Source organism: Acomys russatus, chromosome X, assembly GCF_903995435.1.
Source record: "Acomys russatus chromosome X, mAcoRus1.1, whole genome shotgun sequence".
NCBI lineage: Eukaryota > Metazoa > Chordata > Mammalia > Rodentia > Muridae > Acomys > Acomys russatus.
This window is the reverse complement of record NC_067169.1, coordinates 28,671,234-28,690,846: the sequence shown is the minus strand read 5'-3', so window position 1 is coordinate 28,690,846 and position 19,613 is coordinate 28,671,234. Positions and strand designations below refer to the sequence as shown.

Here is a 19,613-nt window from a genome sequence, read left to right as displayed (position 1 = left end):
GCTCCTCATTATTCAAGGAGATGGGAAACAGGGAAATAAGTATGACAAGGGTGTCCCCTCAGAGCACTTCCCTTTACTTAAAATTAATACATTTCTTGTTTTTGTCAATTTCTCTGGCCAGAGTATGCCATGCTCTGTAACAGGATTATAGAGGAAGGGCTGCAAGTTTATAATTCTTATTTTTTAATCAAAGAATTGAATTGTGATTTAATGACAAGAGGGGGACTGTTTCTCACCCAGTGGCCAGATAAATACTTCCTAATAAGTTCCTCAGCCATTTGGGAGGAGGCTTGCTTGAAGAAAATTGAAAAACATACAAGCTGCAGATCATTGAATTTCAGACACTGTTGCTAAGAGCTGCCTGGTGGCTCCCCTTCCCCCCAGCCCCTGGTTTTTAAAAAGCAGAAGCTTAAAAGCCTCTTTTGTGTGTGGGGGTGGGGTGGGGGGATATGCTAATTGGTGGCACATTTCCCATCAGAGTCTTTTTTCGTCCTGTCATAGCTGAGATATGAATGATGATAGAGAGGAGAGGGCAGCATTCCGAGGGTTTAGGGAGGCTCCTTATTGTACCAGGAGAAAGGCGATGAATAGGGTGGCAGCTCCAGTCACCCATGAAACCCCTCAGGTCTAGAGGCTGCCCAGCATCCGATGGGTTCTCATGAGTATGTTTGGCCCTCCCACCCCAGATGGCTGCCTCTTGTCATCTTCGCTCCATGGCAGCATCCTCTAGGGGACTGTCCAACTTTCTTCAAGACAGACTATGTGCTTCAAATTAATAAACAAGCCAGGAGGGGGTGGGAATGGGAGAAAGATGAGGGTTGAGCTTCCATGTCCTAGACAAGGCATCGCCAAGGGGTGGGAGTGGGGGCAGAAATCAGTGTTTTGAAATGGCATCACTGACCTAATGATGCTACGGCAACTTAGGCCTTCATAGCCTCACCTTGACTTCCAATTTTATTTACTTAGTTTGAGACAGAGTCTGACTATACAGCCCCAGCTGGCAATCCTCCTGCCTCTATGGAGATTGCAGGTACATCCCACCACTCCTGGCTTAGATTTTTATTTTTATTTTTATAGGGCAAATTTCACCAGAATTTCTGCAAAGCGAGACAACATTATTGGATGTGGAGATTCATACTCAACAATAGAAAGCAAACATGTTTTCCTTCCTGCTAAGAGTGGCTGATTTTTATGCGTGAAAGTGCATTGATATAATTCCTTGTGGGCACATTTTAGCTGGGCTGCTTTTTAAATATGCGGTTTTTTTTTTTTTTTTAACAACTGAAGAATAATGCATTCGTTAGCAAGCAACCATTAAGACAGGCAAAAGTGCTTCTAAATCAAAATTTCACATGATTCATTGGAGGCAGTTTATATATTTGTCATGTGTACTTGTGGCATAATCTATGTAGGTCACAAATGTTAGCTGAATTCTAGATTTGTTTTGGTAAATATTGATGGCAATATGCTTTATGTGTGAAACAAAAATAAAGGCTTATAGTCTTCATTGCAGTATTATTAATGTTATTATTCTTTTTAAAATGAAGGCTAGAGAGATGGCTCTGCTATAAGAGTTATGCACTGTTCTTCTAGAGGATCCAAGTTTGGTTCCCAGCACCCATGTTGGGTGGATCATAAACACCTATAATTCCAATTCCTGGTAATTTGATGCCCTCTTCTGAGCCCCATGGGTACTTGCACTCACAGACACCATGCCTTCCCTCCACATATCCACATAATTAAAAATAAAAATAATTTTTAAAAGATCTATTATTAGATATACAGTGTTCTGCCTGCATGTATGCCAGCATGCTAGAAGAAGGCACCAGATCTCATTATAGATGGTTATGTGCCACCATGTGGGTTCTGGGAATTGAACTCAGGACCTCTGGAAGGGCAGCCAATGCTCTTAACCTCTGAGTCATCTCTCCAGGCCCCAGTTATCTTAGTTTGTATAAATACACTTGATCTCACAACAAAGGAATCGCTTAACCATGTGTTTCTCCAAACATACCCCTTCTTTGAACAATATTCATGCATTTATGACAACATTTCATAGGGTAGAAATAAGGATCAGAGGTTGTTCGCTTCATCTGACTTCACTGTACAAAGAAGTAGCTCACTTATGCATGGAGGTGTGAGTTGGTTGAGACTATGGGTTTGTGGGGTTTTGTTGTTGTTTTCTTATTCTGGTGTCTTCTGTTTGGTGGTCTGTTTACTTGCATGGTAAGCATCCTTTAGCATTTAGAATCATGGCCTGTGAACAGCAATCATTTTTTAAATGGTGGAAATCATAAGGAGGTCAAGGAAAGCAAAGTGAAAAAGCAAGTCAGCCACCTGTTAGTGATTCAAAGCACTATTCCCAGTGGGTATAGGCTCCAGCCTTAGCTCACATAGATCACAGCTAGGATGGTGTGTGTGTGTGTGTGTGTGTGTGTGTGTGTGTGTGTGTGTGTGTGTGTAAGAGAGAAAGAGAGGGAAGAGGCAAGGGAGAGAGAGAGAGAGAACATAACGGCCAAGTTTAAGAGCCTCATTAATCTAAGTAGCATCTTAGATCTTTAATCTTCTGAGTCTGCTTTAGCATGGTCCTGTGCCACTGCTCTGTTCAGGTCTTAGAAGCTTGAGGCGGGGGGTGGGAGGGCGGGGGGCGGGGGTAAGTAACCTGGTGTGGTGGCACAAGAGTGCAATCCCAGTACTCAGAAGGCAGGGGTAGGAGGGATTCCTTCAAACTCAAGGTCAAACTGATCATATAACACATTCCAGCCTAGTCAGGGTTGTGTAAGGAGACAGACTTTGTCTCAAAAAAAAAAAAAAAAAAAAAAAAAAAAAGAGTAAATACAATGAAATAACAAGCACTTATTTATGTGGAATAATTTCTCACTTTTCCCCTGTGAATTGTATTAAGTATGAAGATAACAAGTTTGAAAGTCATCTAATTTCTTTTTAATATTTTCACTAGCACTAGCAAATAGTGGAAAAATAAGTTACATCTCATAACTAATAATAAATATATTACATAATGACTGATCTGCCCTTGGATGTGAACATGAATTATCCAGCGTTTCCATCTGTGAAATTGGCAAAGAGGGTACACAGTGAGTCCTCTGAATAACATTCTTGTTTAACACAAAGCAAGTGCCTGAATGTCCCCTAGTTAAAGATGTTTAAATCATCAGTGGATATCTGTAATGCCAAGCCTTAAGAGGCTGAGAGGCAGGGGGATTGTCACAAAATTGAAGACTAGATTGGGCTATAACATACAACCCTGCCTCCCCAAATCCAAAACAAAAAAGAAGAAAGAAAACCACCTTAAATTCTCTAAAGATACTTAAGCTTCATTTTACACAGCATCATGTTTAATTACTCCTTTGTTAATCCTTAGAATCAGGAGCTTAAAAAGAAAAGAAAAAAACTGGCTTCAAACTCATATTTGAGTTGATAATTTGAAGAATTAGCCCACATCAAGAACTTGCTTTTTGTTCTGTTAGCCCAAATATCAGTAAGGGTTTCTTCTTGGGCTGTGTAATTATGCAGCTTTGATTCTTTGAGCACTTTATTCTTTAAGTGCTTAGAGGTTCTTCAGAACTCCTAAAGCAGCCATTCTCAGCTACAAGCATGTTAACCCTTGTGTGCTTCATTAAAGCTATTAGACTTTCTAATCACTTGTTATATAGAAGGACATGCAAAGGTGCATCAACCCTCTCTTAAATGTATGCATTTATTCCGCTCATATTCCACTGTCTCTGCCTTGCACTTGGCTTTGGTTTTCCTGAGTGGGCAGAAATAAGTGGGCTCTCAGCTTGGGAGCTGAGACTTATCCATAATCCAAGAGTAGGTGGAGCAGGTGACCATTAGCCATGCATTATGCTCTGGTGAAGGCAGGTTGACAAGCTTGGTCCTAGTCCTTACTGCCTTTGTTAAAAAGCATTTCCCACCCAGATCTGGTCCTACCTATTCATCATGGCAGCTGTTTCTCCTGGAGGGTTCCTAAGTCTCTTTGAAAGCCTGTGGACTGCATTTGTTCCCTTAATCCTATGGTGTGGTTTATCAGAACAGTTTTATTTAAAAGATAAATTGGCCAACTGTAGTGGTGCATGCCTTTAATACCGGCAGTGTGGAGGCAAAGGAAGGCAGATCTCTGTGAGTTTGAAGCCAGCCTGGTCTACATAGTGAGTTCCAAGACAGCCAGGGCTACATAGAGAAACCCTGTCTTAAAAGAACAAAACAAACAAAGATAAATTGATATTATGGAGTATTGATTTCCAAAGATTTATGCTCTCTTTTCTACTATGCTCTGCTTTGGCCCAACAGGGTTTTATTTTTGAGAATATTTTGTAGAAATACATGAAACCTATTTTGTGCAAAGATGTATATTTTGGAAAATTATCTCTTTTTTTGTTGGTTTGTTTGTTTTTTGAGACAGGGTTTCCCTGTGTAGCCTTGGCTGTCCTAGACTCGCTTTGTAGTGCAGACTGGCCTGGAACTCACAGCAATCCGCCCGCCTCTGCCTCCAGAGTGCTGGGATTAAAGGCATGCGCCACCACACCTGGCCTGGAAAATTATCTTTACTGGTATATATGTTGTAAAATTTATATTTATGCCTTATTATAAGAGAATATTTACAAACTATACATCAAATAAAAACAAAAGCATTTCAGCTGTGGTCAAGACAATTAACCTCTCTAGTCCTGTCGTGTCCTGATTACAGACTGAGAAAGGAGAGAAGAAGCTAGATGCTCTTAATTTTTTTTTTCTTGTTTTGGGATTCTTTGTGCATCACGTTTGTTTAAAATAAGATGAGAAGACTTGAACAAATTCTTCTAGCTTTTTGTGAAAAAGTTCCAGATTGACTCCTGTGTCTTTATTTCACTTGAGCTCCCCTCCCCCAAATGTGATGAAATTTTGCCAAGTGCTTTAAAGTCAACACAGATGTTAGCATCTGCCTGATCTCATAATCCTATTGTTATAAATTTGGATGCTGACAGCTTATTAGGTTAGACCTCAGAGGTAAGGCTAGCTACAAAATTTTCAGAGCTCAATGCAAACTGAATATGCGATGTGCTTGTTCAAAGTGCAGGAAAGGGGGCTGGAAATGGTAGCTCAATTGGTAGACTGTTTGCCTGGCATGTACAAAGCCCATAGGTTCAATCCCCAGCATTGCATAAATTATGTGTGGTGGTGCATACCTGTAATCATGATCCTGTCTCTAAAGAAAGAATTTTAAGACCTTGATATCAAAGCATGCCCATGACAGTGGCTCTATTTGTATGGTCTCCAATGTGAAGAAATTCAATTGTGTTTGAAAAAAAAATTGAAACTAGAGGCAAATCTAATTTTATCTCAGATACACAGGTGTTAATAAGCGGGCACCCCCCAACTTCCAGAAACAAATTCCATCCATCTGTTAAAGAGTAAATACCCTTAGAGACACACCTTCTGTAATCTTGTTGCTCTATTCATATCAGCCCAAGTTATTTATCTATGAGGCATTATATCCTCAGCCATCCCCCTTGGGTAGACCTCCTTGGGAACGGTTAGGGGAAAACTTAGGACAAGGCCATAGCGAGGTGTAGCGCAGATAGCGACTGAGGGCAGAAGTGCCCTAGAAATCTAATCAATCTAAACAGGGTCAGAGAAGTGAAGCCAAGCATAGTGGCTCATGCCTAGAATCTCAACGCTCAAGAGGCTGAGGCAGGAGGATTGTTATGAGTGTTGCAGGTCATTCAGACTACAGAGTACTAGCCTATCTCAGAAGAAAAACAAACCCTAAATTGAAAACTATGGGGGGGGGTGCGGCAGGAGGGTGGGGAGGAAATGGTTAAGGACAAGGAAAGCTCTAGTAGGATACGCAGTCACCCACTAGTCCTTCCTTACTTCACTCTTCCATAGGACTGTATGGCAGTAGTGGGAGCATGAAAACCTTCCAAAATAGAAATACCATTCTGTCAGTACCAAGTAGGAGGCATGCTGAGGCTTTACAGCATCTTGATATGTTAAGTAGCCCAGCGGAGGATGCTTCTGCATGAGTTCTTCCCATAGCTAATGAAGTCAAGGTTCATTCGAGGTCAGGTGACATCACCAGGCTGGTCATGGGAAAGATGTCTATGACAGATGGTGGGCAAGGGTGTGGCTATGAGATCCTCAAGCTGTCAGGGAGGTGCATGGCTCTGGGTTCTACAGAGAGTGGGGGCAGGTAGAGTTAGTTACTCTGGATTACCAAGTTTTGGATAGAAAGTAGTGTAAAAGAGCTTTTATCTCTTTTTTTCTTTTCTTTTCTTTCTTTTTTTTTTTCTCTTATTGAGACAGAGTCTCAAGTATTCCAGTCTATAGCTGAGTATGGCCTTGAACTTCTGCTCTGCCTCCACCACCACCCCACATGCTAGGATTACAGGTGTGCACCATCATAGCTACTTTATGAAGTGCCGGGGATTGAACTCAGGGCTTCATCTGCGCTAAGTAGTCCGTTAGCTAAGCTACATTCCCAACCCTAGAGAGCTGTTTTGAGAAAATCCCAGGTGCTGACCTGAACTCTTAAAGCTAAATGGTTGATTATGTTGAATGCCCTTTTTTTTTTTTTTTTTTTTTTTTTTTTTTGCATTGGCTCTTGTTTCAAACTGCCTGCTTCCTGAATTCCCAGCATTAGCATCCGAGAGCCAAGGCTCTGCTCAAACTCTGGCCTTACTTAGCCTAAGTCCCTTTGCTTCCCCCTGCTTTTGATGTCTCTGTCCAAGGAAGATGGTAAGGCCTGCTCTCAATATTGTCCTGCAGGCAAAGAATGGAAGAACATGGAATCAACTTCCCTTGGCAATGCTAGTGCAGAGGACACCTGCAGTCCTTGTCCTTGAGCAAGGCCCTGTGTCACACATCTCACAGATGGGCACTTATAATTCTATAGAGACCGTGTTGATTCCAGTCAGTAGGTTCCACATGTAATCAGAACCCTTTCTGGCCAAGTGTCCCTGGCGCATATATAAAAAGTTAGCCAAATATAACTATTTGATGCTGTCTGTCTCCCAGATGAGTGAGAGTTGTGAGTGGGCCTGGGTGGATCTGCCACTCCAATAGAAATATGGTGGAGGGGTCCATGTAGCAGTGTGATAAAGCATCTTTCCCTGGGAGGCCAACAGACAGAAACTCATTAATCCTCACATCGACTCAATTTCGGGGAAATGTATGTCTGAGGGCAGGGAGCCAGCTGAAGTAGATCCCAGGCAAAATGACAACAGTGGATTCCTTAGTGTGCCTGAGTTCTAAGAGGGGCTATCAAAGGAGTCACGTCAGCTTTATTCTTTTCAACTTGTGAGATATTTTACCACCCCAATGTCTTGTGATTTATTCAAATCCTCTCTGCTTAGCGAAGATGGCCAAAGATACAGAGACATACCGGCTTTGGGTGGCCTTCCTTGGGGCTACCCTACTGAAAGTTGGGTGGCTCCAAGGGATCATTTCCAAGCCGGGAAGCAGGCAAAACTGTATGGATGTCTTCTCACTGATTAGCGAGAGGGATTGAAGAAGAGTTCAACTGACTGCTGAAAATGGAGGCAGGGAGGGAACCCAGGAAGCCACCTAAAGGAGAAGGCTTTGAGGCTGTGCCCTGATCAACAGTCAGAGATGGAAAGGCTAGCTGGGGTGGGGTTTTTGACCGATGATGTGAGGCAAATCCTTGACAGAGCACTCCAGGCTCCCCCAGCTGTCAAGCAGAGCAGCTCACTCGTAGCCAAAAAATATATATAAAATAAAAAAATAAAAAAACAAAACAAAAAACAAACAAACAAAAAAAAACCAACTCTACTCCTCTGAGATTTCTGGTGACATAAGAAGGAGCACAGCAGAGTCCTGACTGGCATTCTAAGAGCTGCAGTCAAGACCTAACAAAGGGACTTGGAAGGTCTGCCCCTTGTTCATACTGATCGGGTACATGGTAGCACAGGTGTGTTGACAGGCGCCTTCAGGAAGAGCTTGTTGGTGGTGTACCACTCTTAATGAGGGAATCCAAAATCCCTGTGGAATGTGATAATGAACCAGGAAGCGCCTTCTCATTATCTCAGCTGCCTGGCTCCTGATGTATGTCTTGTGTACACAGAAGTAGGAATTTTCTTTTATTAAAATTATTAGAAAAGGACTAGTTAACACAGCTAACAGCACATATTGCTCTTGTAGAGAATCTGGATTCAGTTCCCAGAACTGACATGGTGGCTCACAATCATTTGTGACTCCAGTTCCAGGGTGTTGGATTCCTCTTCCGATCTCTGTAGGCATGCATGCGGTGCCTGTACATATACATAGGCAAAACACTCATATGCAAAACACTCATATGCCTACCTTTTTTTAAATAAAAAAATTTAAAGAAATAAAAATGGGGAAAAGGAACATATCTCAGTTGGTAGAGTGTTGCCTAGCAGGCACAAAACCCCATGCTCTAAGGAAACTGGGTGTGGTAGTGTATACCTAAGTTCCCAGTACTCAGGAGGTGGAAGGCAGTAGCAGGAGTTGAAGGTTATCCTTGGCTGTATAGCAAGTTTAAGAGCAACTTTGGGTATTTAAAAAAAAACTGTCTCAAGAAAACAAAACAAAACATCGTAACAAAACATCTAGTTCTTGGGTTTTTTTTTTTTTTTTTTTTTCTTCATTTTTTAAAATCAGGTATGACTGTCGTGCTGGGATCCATTCCCCAATGTAGGAAAGTCATCTCCCCCCTCCCTTCCTCCTCCCCTCCCTATCCTCCACCCCCTGGGGCCTCTGATATCCTAAACCTTTAAGATCATCTAATATCCGCAAGCAACCCAGACTCGAGACAAGCTGTCTACCTTAATAAGGCCAAGACCATCATCCTTCCACTGTCATCTATTGGGGCTGGTTGTCCCTCCTAAGATTGTGTGTGACATGGATCAAGGACTGAATGTGCCCTTTTCCACACAGGACAGGCTGTACAAGTAACATGCCAGTCCCCACCATGTCTTTTGAGTGTTTTGAGTCTCGGAGTTGGATAGACATCCGTTTTCCTGTGTCCTAATTTCCATGTTAAGAGAGCTGTCCCAGCTTGCCCTCTGTAGCTGGTGCCTACTCTCCTGTCCTCTTGATTCGTTGTCATTTATCCACCTCCACTTACATCTTAATCTCTTTCAATCCCAGATGCTTTTGCAGGATCTGACGTTTGGCAGGCTTACTTTTGGCCGTGTTTTCCTCCTTATCTGTTACATCTTTCTCCTGGCTTATCTCACATTTCTTTAGAATGTGGCCCACTCTTTCTTTCTCTTCCTCACTTCCTAGGTCCTCCTGTGATCCTTCTAAAAACTGTTTCCATTCTAGTCTCTGTGATGCCTCTGGCAAGGAAATCGGAATTTTCCCTTTCGGTGGTCTTTGCCACATCCTCCCAGTCTGACTGCTTTAACTATGTCACATTCCCCCGCTTCTCAAAATTCTCGCCTCTGTGACAGTCTCCTGGCCCGGATCATCTCCAATATTCTCGGCCTCCTTTGAGAGTGCTTCTATCCAGGCCCCTGACTTTAGGTGGCACTTGCATGGTGTTCTCCTCTGTGCCTTCTGCTTTGGCAGCCCACCCACTCCTACTAGAATGTGTTCTTCCCTGCTGCTAGCACCCAATTCTTCGTTTTCAAAGTCTGCCTAGACTGAGCAGTTTTACAGGCATAACTCACATGGCTTCCAAATGTGATCGTCTTTCTCAGTCTCCCTCACCTGATGGGAGTTGAGTCCTAAATTGCCCCCCCCCAGGTGCCAATATATTTAAGTTTTAACTGCCTTTACCTGTGCAGATTCCATTACTTGAAAATAGTCCTTGTAGATATAACGAAGAGGGGATGATGGCACAGTTGATTGGGGTAGGCCTGAATCCAGTGTGATCGGTGTCCTTATGAGACATACAGAGAGAACACCATATGGTGACATGGGTGGAGGGTGGAGCACAGTATCAAGCCAAGGAATGAACATTAAGGACCACGGATGACTGCTGGAAGCTGACAGAGGTAAGAAAGAATCTGCCCCACAATCTCTTCAGAGAAAATGCAGCCCTTTCCTCATCTTGGCTTTGAACTTTTAGCTTCCAGAACTGGGAGAGAATAATATCTGTTGTTTAAAGTGATCAAGTTTCTGCTCCTTTGTCACAGTGGCCATAGGAAATCAGTACATCCCCTGCTCACTTTCTGTTCCCTGTGGGTGGCAACACCGCCTCCCCCATCTCTTGTCTTGATGCTCAGTTGGTCCTTTCTGTCCTAGCTGGCTATAGAGCCTCTATCTTTGCACTATTAGACATGGTTTCCCTGACTCTGATCTCTTATATGTCCATTAAATTCCACTCATTGTATGTACTCTTGCAAAAGTAGCTAATTGTGTTCCAATTGCCTACATGCTTGCTACGAGTTTGAATGACCTGGGGAAGATTTTTGAAGATTTCAGGACACCACACCACACAAGCTGACTTCTAACTAGTCCCAATATTTGGAGGTGGGGTGTATATGGAAAGCTTCCCAGGTGACTCCAAGGCATGACCAGGTTTTGGAGCCATTGCCTAATAGAGTATGTTATAGCAACCATAGAAAACTGCATTGAAGATAATGGCTCTCAGCTGAGAGTGATTTTCTTCCCTCAAAAACAAGCATTTAATGAGTGAAAGCTGGGAACATTCTCAAACACCCACGTGTCCAGGACAGCGCCTCAGTGAAGAAGGACCTCATGCTGAGTGTGGCTTATGCTGACACTGAGCAGCCGTGATATGAGAGAGAGGAAGGAAGCCACAATCCTGACATTGACTTTGAGATAGCTGTGGCCCACGTCACTTCTTGGCCCAATTCTTTCTCTGCTGAGCCCATTCCTCAGCTGGGAATGTGGAAACTGCCCATGTTGCACCCGTTGCTATCATGTCACGCCCTAGTCTGTGCCTGCCAAACTTATCCTTACTCTCTGAACATTTGGTTCTGTGGAGGGTTTTTGTTTGTTTGTTTGTTTGTTTGTTTGTGAGTGGGGGCGGGCAGAGGATCTGGGAACACCTCAGGCTGGCTGTTGCCAAACTCAACAATTGCTGTTTTGGCAGCTCCTGAACCTTCTAATGAGGTTATTACCTGGCACTAAGTAAACAGCTGATGTGGCTGGACTGTAAAGGGGAAAAATAAAACTCTTTCTGCTCATAGTTGTAGACATTAGCCAAGGATCTCCTTAGGAACAACCTCTGCCATTAAAGAGAACTATTACAGAGAGTCATCATTTTATGGTATTAATAATCAAACCCAGGGCCTCTTGTATTGCTGGGCAAGCACTCTGCCACTAAGCTACATCTTCAACCAACCAAAATGTCACAAATTTAAAATAATTTAACTTTATTTTTATATATGGGTGTTTTGCCTGCATGTGTATCTGTGCACCACGTGCATTCTTAGTACCCTCAGGGGTCAGAAAAGGGCGTCAGATCCCCTGGAACTGGAGTTACAGATGGTTGTGACCTGCCATGTATATGTTGGGAATCAAACTCAGGTCCTCTGGAAGAGTAGCCAATCCCTAGCTTCACCATTTCTAAAGAGTATTCATAAACATCACCTGACTTGATCTGTGCTTTCTGTTCCATATAAAGTGGTGTTTCTGGAAAAATATAGTAGATATACAGAAGACATGGAGGAAAGACATGAGGAAAAAAAACTAATGCTAAGTGATGAATCCAAAGTCATTTTCCAAAACTCATGTTCCATGAACAGTTAAAAATTCAATTTTTTTTCTCTTTTAATGACATTTTTGCTGATTCCGTGTTTGTCAGCACACATGCACCATAACACACATGTGGAGGTCAGAGGACAGTTTTTTCTCCTTTTACCATGTGGGTCCCAGGGATCCAACTCAAATTGTCAGGGTTAGTAGCAAATGCTCTTATCCACTGAACTAGTGCTCTTGTGATTTGTTTATGTGGGGGAAGGTATGGGGCATGATGTCACATTGGTAGCTGATGCTGGCTAAGAATTTACTATATACCACAGGCTGGCCTCAAGCTCTTTGTAATACTTCTGGCTAAGAAAAGCCTTACCAAATTGATAAAAAAAAAAGTTTTAATAGAGTCTAGATATGGCTAAAACCTAATTCTTAACAATCACATTCTGAATTTCTAATGCTGTTCTGTTTTTCTAGTTTGTGATTCTTATATTTATACAGCATTTCCTTTATGAGACAATGAAGAAGAATTAGTATATTAGAGTATATATAGAGTATATTTGATGTGACATAAATGTTCTATGAACAAAGAAGGCTTGTAGAGGAATTCACAGAATGAATTTGAAAAATGTCTATTTTCGGTGGTTTGGACTCTAGTCATTTTGAGCCTTGATCCTCAAACAAAAACCCTAAAATATAATTCCAGAAAGCTGGGGGAAAGGCAATTGGCAAACTTGTTTTATGGCCGTGTAGTTAGGCTAAGCATAGGTAGGTCACTGTGCAACCTGATGAACTTCCAGATGAATAACCATGGTCACATATCACAGATAGATGGCTCAGTTCCTCCTTAGCAGTTCTCCTATGTTCATCTCATGAAATCACTGGCAGGAAGGAGCGTTCGCTAAGCATGTTCTCTGGCTTGCTCATGGCCATACTTGTAGACATTAGCACTTGGGAGACTCGTCCCATGGCTACAGTATCACTGACGTCACTGTGATACTCTAGCAGATGGATAGGTGGACAAGATAAACTCTGTAAGACTGTACTTCTTTTCAGGCAATACCAGAAGTTCTGCAGGATTTGACCTAATACATCCATTTTCTGTCAACATCTTTGATTCTTGTATCAGCTTTCAGAAGTGTGTTTAACTGTCTTACAGCATAGGGCTCAAAGAAATATTTTCAGTTCAGGGAACCATTTCCTTTCCCATTCGTTCTATGTATTCAGCTTTTCTGGTAAAAAAAAAAATATGGATGCATACCGCAAGAATATTTTAAATGTATATGCTGCTCTTTCTTCTTGACAGGTTCTCTATTGCTTCTTTCTTTTCTTTCTGAATCGTATGGTTTATCATAAACATCTGTGAGATTTTAAAGCTGCTGATGAACTGGCACAATGGCAACTTTCAGAAGTGTTGTCATAAATCATGATCCTAGCAGAAATAAATGTATGAATAAGGTAAAAATAATAAATTGCTCATTTGCTTATAGTCTTTCAAAGTAAAGCTAAAAGAACATTTTATCCAGTGGTTTTGATTTGTCACTATATTATAGAACAACAGCTGTTTAACAAAAGTTAGAATGTCTTTTATATTTTGCCTTTTCATTTGTATTAGTATTAAAATAATGTTTCTAATGAGGTTCAGTAGTGGGTACCTCACCATAGCCAGACCCTGTTTCTTATGGAAATAAACTAATTAGTCTAATGGAAGGGCTAAAGAAATTAGGCTCCTCTGATATAGTTCTATAATTAAATCACTTTGTTAGACACTTTATAAAAATCCCAGTAACATAGTTAATCACAATTATACTTTTCCTTTTTAAAATCACATTCCTTCATTTCACTATGTGTATACACACATGTCGTGATATGTATATAAAGGTCAGAGGATAATAGTGAAAGTTGGTCTCTCCTATCATGTGAGTCCTGAGAATCAAGCTCAGGCAATACTTGGCAGCAAGAGTCATCTTAACACCCCCCAAGTCAAACTTTTATACCTTTCTCTTTGAAAGGACCTAAGTTGTTCTTATACAACATGTTTTAAATTGTCCCATTAAGGCACACTGTAAGTTTTCCCACAGAAGTAATTACATATCACGCACACACACACACACACACACACACACACACACACACCCCTTTCTTCCCAAAGACTGAAGTTTTAGGTGGTGTCTTCCCAATCCCTTCGCCAGGAGACAATAAAATTGGCTGAAGCCATATTTCAGGGGAATAGCTGGCCTGTGGGTATGGTCTTCAGGGACAATGGCTAAAATGGAAAGTGAGATGGAAAATTAAAAGAAAGTGTTGAAGCAGGCCAAACTGGTTTTCAAAGTCTTTTCTTGTTTAACACAGCAGAAATGTTGAATATAAATGGGCGTGAGAGATTATCTAAAACTGAAGCCTGAAGCATTAAAAGATTGAGCTGTTAAAGGATTTCGGTTGGGGATCTTCCCACATTGTTTTGCGTATTGTGTAAAACTTTGAAGAATGTTTTTAGGAGAGATGGTTTTCAACTTATCTTTTAAAAGGTGTGTGTGTGTGTGTGTGTGTGTGTGTGTGTGTGTGTGTGTGTGTGTGTGTGTGTGTAAGCAAACGAATCTGGAGGTCAGAGGACAACTTGCAGCAATCAATTGTCTCCTATCTTGCGGATCCCAGGAATGGAGCGCTAGTGGTCAGAGTTGGCAGCAGACAATTTTATCTGCTGAGCCATTTCACTGGCCCTCCAACTTGTCTCTAAATTTTATTCCCAATGTGGGTGTCAAGCCGACTGTGGTGGCTCCAGGAATCCTGTATCCTATGGATATCAATATTACCTTTGTATATGACTTCCATTTGTAGAATTTTTCCAATAGGGGCAATGAAGATGAGTAGTCTAAAATGCAATTATAAAATGTCTCTGAAATTGGTGATGTTTGAAAACTAAGGCTCATATCACAGTAAAGATTTAACTACTATGAGTTAAGAACATTGGTCTCAATTGTGTAAAGGGGCTTGTGAAAACAGCCATCAGAATTATTGGAATCCTTGTCAGTATAATAGCCTTGAAGCCAGATGTTTAAAGTACTCTTAAAAAGTACCTTCTTACAATTTTGATTGAGGACCTCTAATGAATAAAACTTCATGTAGATATAATCACATCCTATCAAAAAAAAAAAACCCCACAACTTTTGATTTTCATATTAGAAACCACCAAAATATCAACTAGATATAGTTTTGATTGTTGAATAAGCAGGGGCCCCTTTTTGGAACTTGGGTTTGAGCTAAAATTTCTTATATATTAGTACAAAGAAGTAGACTCTCATACTGAATTGCTATGTTGCCATTGTTAAATCTATTTAAAATTTCTTCCCTCTTGAATACCTTTATTCTCTTTAGTATTTTTTAAAAGTCAGCCTGTCTAGAGATTTGTGAAACAGAAGTCTTTTAAGAAATACAAGGGTACATCTTTTGAAGATACTTTTCCAGGGCTTCTGGATAAATAGCATAAACAAAATTGGTGCCCCAGAAAGGAGAAGCATAGGAAAACAGGCATTCTCCTGAGAGATAACATATAGTGTGGTCTGACCAAGTCACGTGGTGGGAGGGGGCTCTTTTCTCTCTCCTCCACATCCCTTCCTCTGATGTCACAAGTCTATTATTTCCTGGGAGAATTAATTAGTATTCATTGGGTTGCAGTTGGCAAGAAGAAAGAAGGGAGGGGAGGGGGAGGAAGGAGGAAGAGCTTGGTGAGGGAGCAGGACCTTCCTGGGGTACACTGGGAGTGGGGGCACAGAGTAGCTGTTTTATAACTGGAATCCTTAGTGACGTATGGTCGCCTGCTCCTTGGCAGCTGTCTTTATGGACCAGTAGGCAGAGCGAAATTGACGCTGACAAGACTTTTGCATCTTGGAAGGCACTGTGATCTACTGTAGTGAAGAACAGAGCCTCTCAATCAGGCGGGCGTAAATAGGAGAGACGGAGGGGAGTCCAAAGAAAAGGAAGAGGAGGGGGAAAGTGTGTGTTGGGAGGAAGCAGGGAAAAGCATTTTTGGTGGATGGTATGAAGCCAGCCATGGAAACTGCAGCCGAGGAAAATACTGAACAAAGCCAAGAGAGAAAAGGTACCCGGCGCTTTGACAATAGCCTGTTTTAAAGCTTTTCACTGAGGGTTCTTGAAAGGGGTTAGCCAGGTTTTGTCTCTTGTAAAACTGCTCTAAAACAATCCCCGGTGGTGTGGTCTTGTTTGGGGTGGGTTTTTCCTTTATCCTGGGGGCTAATGTTAAATTAATAATGTAGCCTCTCTTCTATTTTTGTTGCACGCATTTCTATGTAAAATGGTATTTCATAGAAGGATGTCTGTAGTTTATCACCTTGGGCTGCTGGATGGGGAAAAACTCTCCTTTTTTTCCACTAAAATAATTAATCATAACTTAGGTCTTGTGTTCTGCATGCTATAATCAGGGATTAGGGGACGCATTATGCTGTACTAATGCTGAGGAGAAACTGGAGGGGCATGCATGCTAAATATGCTTTGATTCCGATAGCACTGGGGTGGTTTAGATATGCTCTAATTTTCTTCTTCTAACATGATTGTTCCTTCCGTGTATCTGACTATGACATGTAATAATCATTTATAGTGAGAGCTTGAGAGGGGACATCAGCTTTGTCCCTAGGGCTGATAGGAGGAAAGAGGTCTTTTACTAATTAAGACTTAAAGATTTGGGGGAGAAAAACTATCCAAGGGCTTCATGCTTAAAGGAAGTCTCAGACTATGTCACAATTTCTATATTCAGACTTTGGAGAAATTGATGTTATTGCACCAAGAAAATGGCAGAAAAGAGACGCTCTGCCACTGAGGTCAAGTTTGATGCCCCACAGACACAGCTGAGCCGCTGTTAGGTTAATGGTATCTCGCTGCACTGTAATTGATCTCTTCACTCCAAGATAGAAACTGTCATAAAATGCACAAACATGTTTTATCACTGCATTGGCTCAGTTTTTTTTTTAAATCATGCTAAGGTTCTTTCTCGTGGCTTTTGCACTCAATGGCAATCACTAGTAATAGTTCTTCAGCCACGTTTTTTTTTTTTTTTACGATGTGTACGATATGTGGATTGAGCTATATGAAATTGCTGCTGTCAACCATTTTAAACATTGAAAATCACATCTATATGTAGTTCCCCTTCATAGTACATTGGATTAAAAGGCTGCTTATTTTCATATAGAATGTTTTCTGCCTATATTAACATTAACATTCCATTCTAAACCGACCAATTTCATTTTTTAAAGTTTATTTTTAGAAGCATGATATAATTTACAGGTTTGCCACGTAACCACTTTTAAACCTACAATTCAGGGCCAACAAGTACATAGCAATTTAATTTGAAAGTTGGGACTTTAGTTCAATCCTTATACAGAGCCTACCTCTCCCCCGAACAAAAGATGCCCTGTCTTTTCTTGCATGTGATTTCTGTTTCTGATTTTTTTCTAGTCTATGTAAATGGTCAAGTAGCAATAAGAGACACTCTTGGGAATATTTATCAAGTTTCATTTCCGTCACAATTAGATACTAAGTTGATTGCATGTGTGATACTGTACTAGTATCCTTGAAGAAACTTATCACATTTACTGCATTTTTCTTCTAAAATGGATGATTTTGTTTTATGCATGCTTTTTTATAAATTTCATATTTGCTTGTGGCAGATATAGCCACTGTGACCTCTGCAAGACCATCTAGGTCTGCAGAAACAAACCATTTGCTTTTCTCTGAAAATCAAAAGGCATAAAATTTTTATTTTACTATTATGTGGCTTATTCTCATTTAGTCTCATAGACTGTCATTATTTTACATCATCTACATTTTGAATGGCAGGTCTATGGGTTGCCTCTACATCCTCAGTATAGGAAAACTAGCTAGCTATCATGATAGGGGCAAAATTAGAAGCAAAATACTCTATTTAGAGAAACTTTAAAGATGATCAGGATTCATAAACACTGTTGTTAAATAATTCAAAAATGACAAGCTACTAAGCTAAGGTCACATGCATGATTTGGATACGAATCCAGCCAGGAAATTTATTCTCAGTCTACAGCAACAAGGATTGTGATCGCCGTGTGAACACCTCCCAACCCCAAAGCATTCTGGAAGATGACTTATGTACGCATTTTGATTTGGATGACCAAGTTTATATGCTAGCTGCACAAAGTCCAAACTCCCACAAGTATCTTCGCTATTACCTCGTTCGCTGGCCCACTGTCATAAAACAGTAGTCACGAATGGTCCTATATGCTTATCACTTCTGCATTCCTTCACATGTAGTGTTAAGAGTATCTAATTGACATTAACATTCACAAATTTAGCGATATTACTTATAAAATTAATTGTATGATTTTGGAGCTTGGAGACTTTTTCTTTTTCTTTTCTTTCTTTTTCTTTTTCTTTCTTTCTTTTTTTTTCTTCTTCTTGAAAGCCTTCTTAGTTCCTAAATGTAATCCTCTACATTTTTGTTACTTCACAGAGGTTTATATGTATATATGTAATTCCTTTTTCCCACTGGTTTTCAGTTGTTGGTGGCAGAGGTAATGCCTGTCTGTTAATTAGGAGTATTGTTGCCCAGTGGCTAGCACCCAACAGCTTGTGAATGAATAGCTTTAGATAATTATTACAGTGTCTATGAAGAATGTAAATTAAACTAAAACTTATAAATTGACCTCAGCTTTTCTGGTTGGTGTCCATTCCCAGACGGAATTTACATAGAGCAACACATCTGAGTTACAGCAATTCACGAACTGCCACCAAAAGGTCTGGTTCTTTAGAAACTCAGAATCGCTTTGTTCTTATTTCAGACAAAAATGATCTAAGTCTTAACAAAAGGGAAAGCGTTTGCATTTTTGCAGTGCTCTCATAGTGTTATCCTGGAATGCTGCTGAGCAACCAAAATTCACACAAAGTGTTCAGGGATAGACAGGGGTTTGCTTTTGGTTTTTTTGTTTTTGTTTTTGTTTTGTTTTGCTTTGTTTTTTAAAGGAAAGCAAGCAGGTTTTCTCAGATGAGTGTAGCAAATGTAAAATTATTATGAGTGATGGCTTTTAAATGGGAACATAGAATTAAAGTGGCAGAATTGAGTAAACAGATTCAGCAAAGATGGAATGAACAGAGAAAATGAATAAGGCAATTAAAGGAAGTGGATGATGGCTCTGCTAATAAAAAGATGGTTTCCATTTGTTTCTGTGGAGTATCACTTAGTGTTACTTCATTTGTGAAAACAGATGCGCCTGGAATTGTTGGAAGCATGTCATCCCAGGGTAGACAACAATCGAGCCCCTAACAATCCTGAAGCTCTGTTATGGCGGGGAGACAGTATCTGTGATGAAAATTATTTTTATTACGTGTAGGAAATTGGAGTCTCCCAGAATAATTATAAGCAGGCTAGTTCAGTTCCTGTAAATCATTGCTGAAATCAATTCCGGATCCAAGTATCAATTTAAGTTTCTAACCACATTGGAAGAGAGAACTGTGGTAAATTGGAAATAATGTTTGAATGAAAATAAATTGGAGGACAGGGTCGGAATACAGGATGAATTTGAAACAGTGGCTTGTTTATAATATTAACATATTTATTAAAATCTGCTTTTTTAAAATGTTGCAAAACGTGCATGTTGATTCTCCATTTTTTGTTTAGGGGGAAAAGGCCCTCTGGAACATTTAACATGTTGCATTATTCTGAAGGATTCAGGACATTCTTACTGACATTTACTAAACTCATTTATGTGAATGTGATACAGGGCAAGTTTCAGATGCAGTTATTCTTTGTAAGAGTTTGCCAAGGTGAACATCTGAAGTGATGGTGCCTGGGGAATAGGCTGTAGCAAAAAATAGCTGGCCAGATGGTGGGGGACATATGTGGTAGGTATGACATGGAATTCTGTGATGGTTTTGCAAGGGGGGGGGGAAGAAAGGGGGCCGTTGGGTTGTTTTTCTTTTTA

General features: G+C 40.7%; 1 protein-coding gene across 5 annotated transcripts in view; it reads left to right on the top strand.

Moving 5' to 3' along the window:
* The window catches only part of Gpm6b (glycoprotein M6B), a 155,479-nt gene that overhangs the window by 94,315 nt on the left and 41,551 nt on the right, over positions 1-19,613 (top strand). Inside the window, exon 1 of one of the 5 annotated variants that reach the window (XM_051142151.1) lies at positions 15,382-15,748. The exons of 1 other annotated variant lie outside the window; for it this stretch is intronic. In XM_051142151.1, coding sequence (XP_050998108.1) covers positions 15,688-15,748 — 61 coding nt within the window. In that variant the 5' untranslated portion in view covers positions 15,382-15,687. Of the gene's footprint in view, positions 1-15,381; positions 15,749-19,613 lie in introns of those variants that run through there. 3 more of the 5 variants (XM_051142152.1, XM_051142153.1, XM_051142154.1) reach the window with 3 other exon arrangements.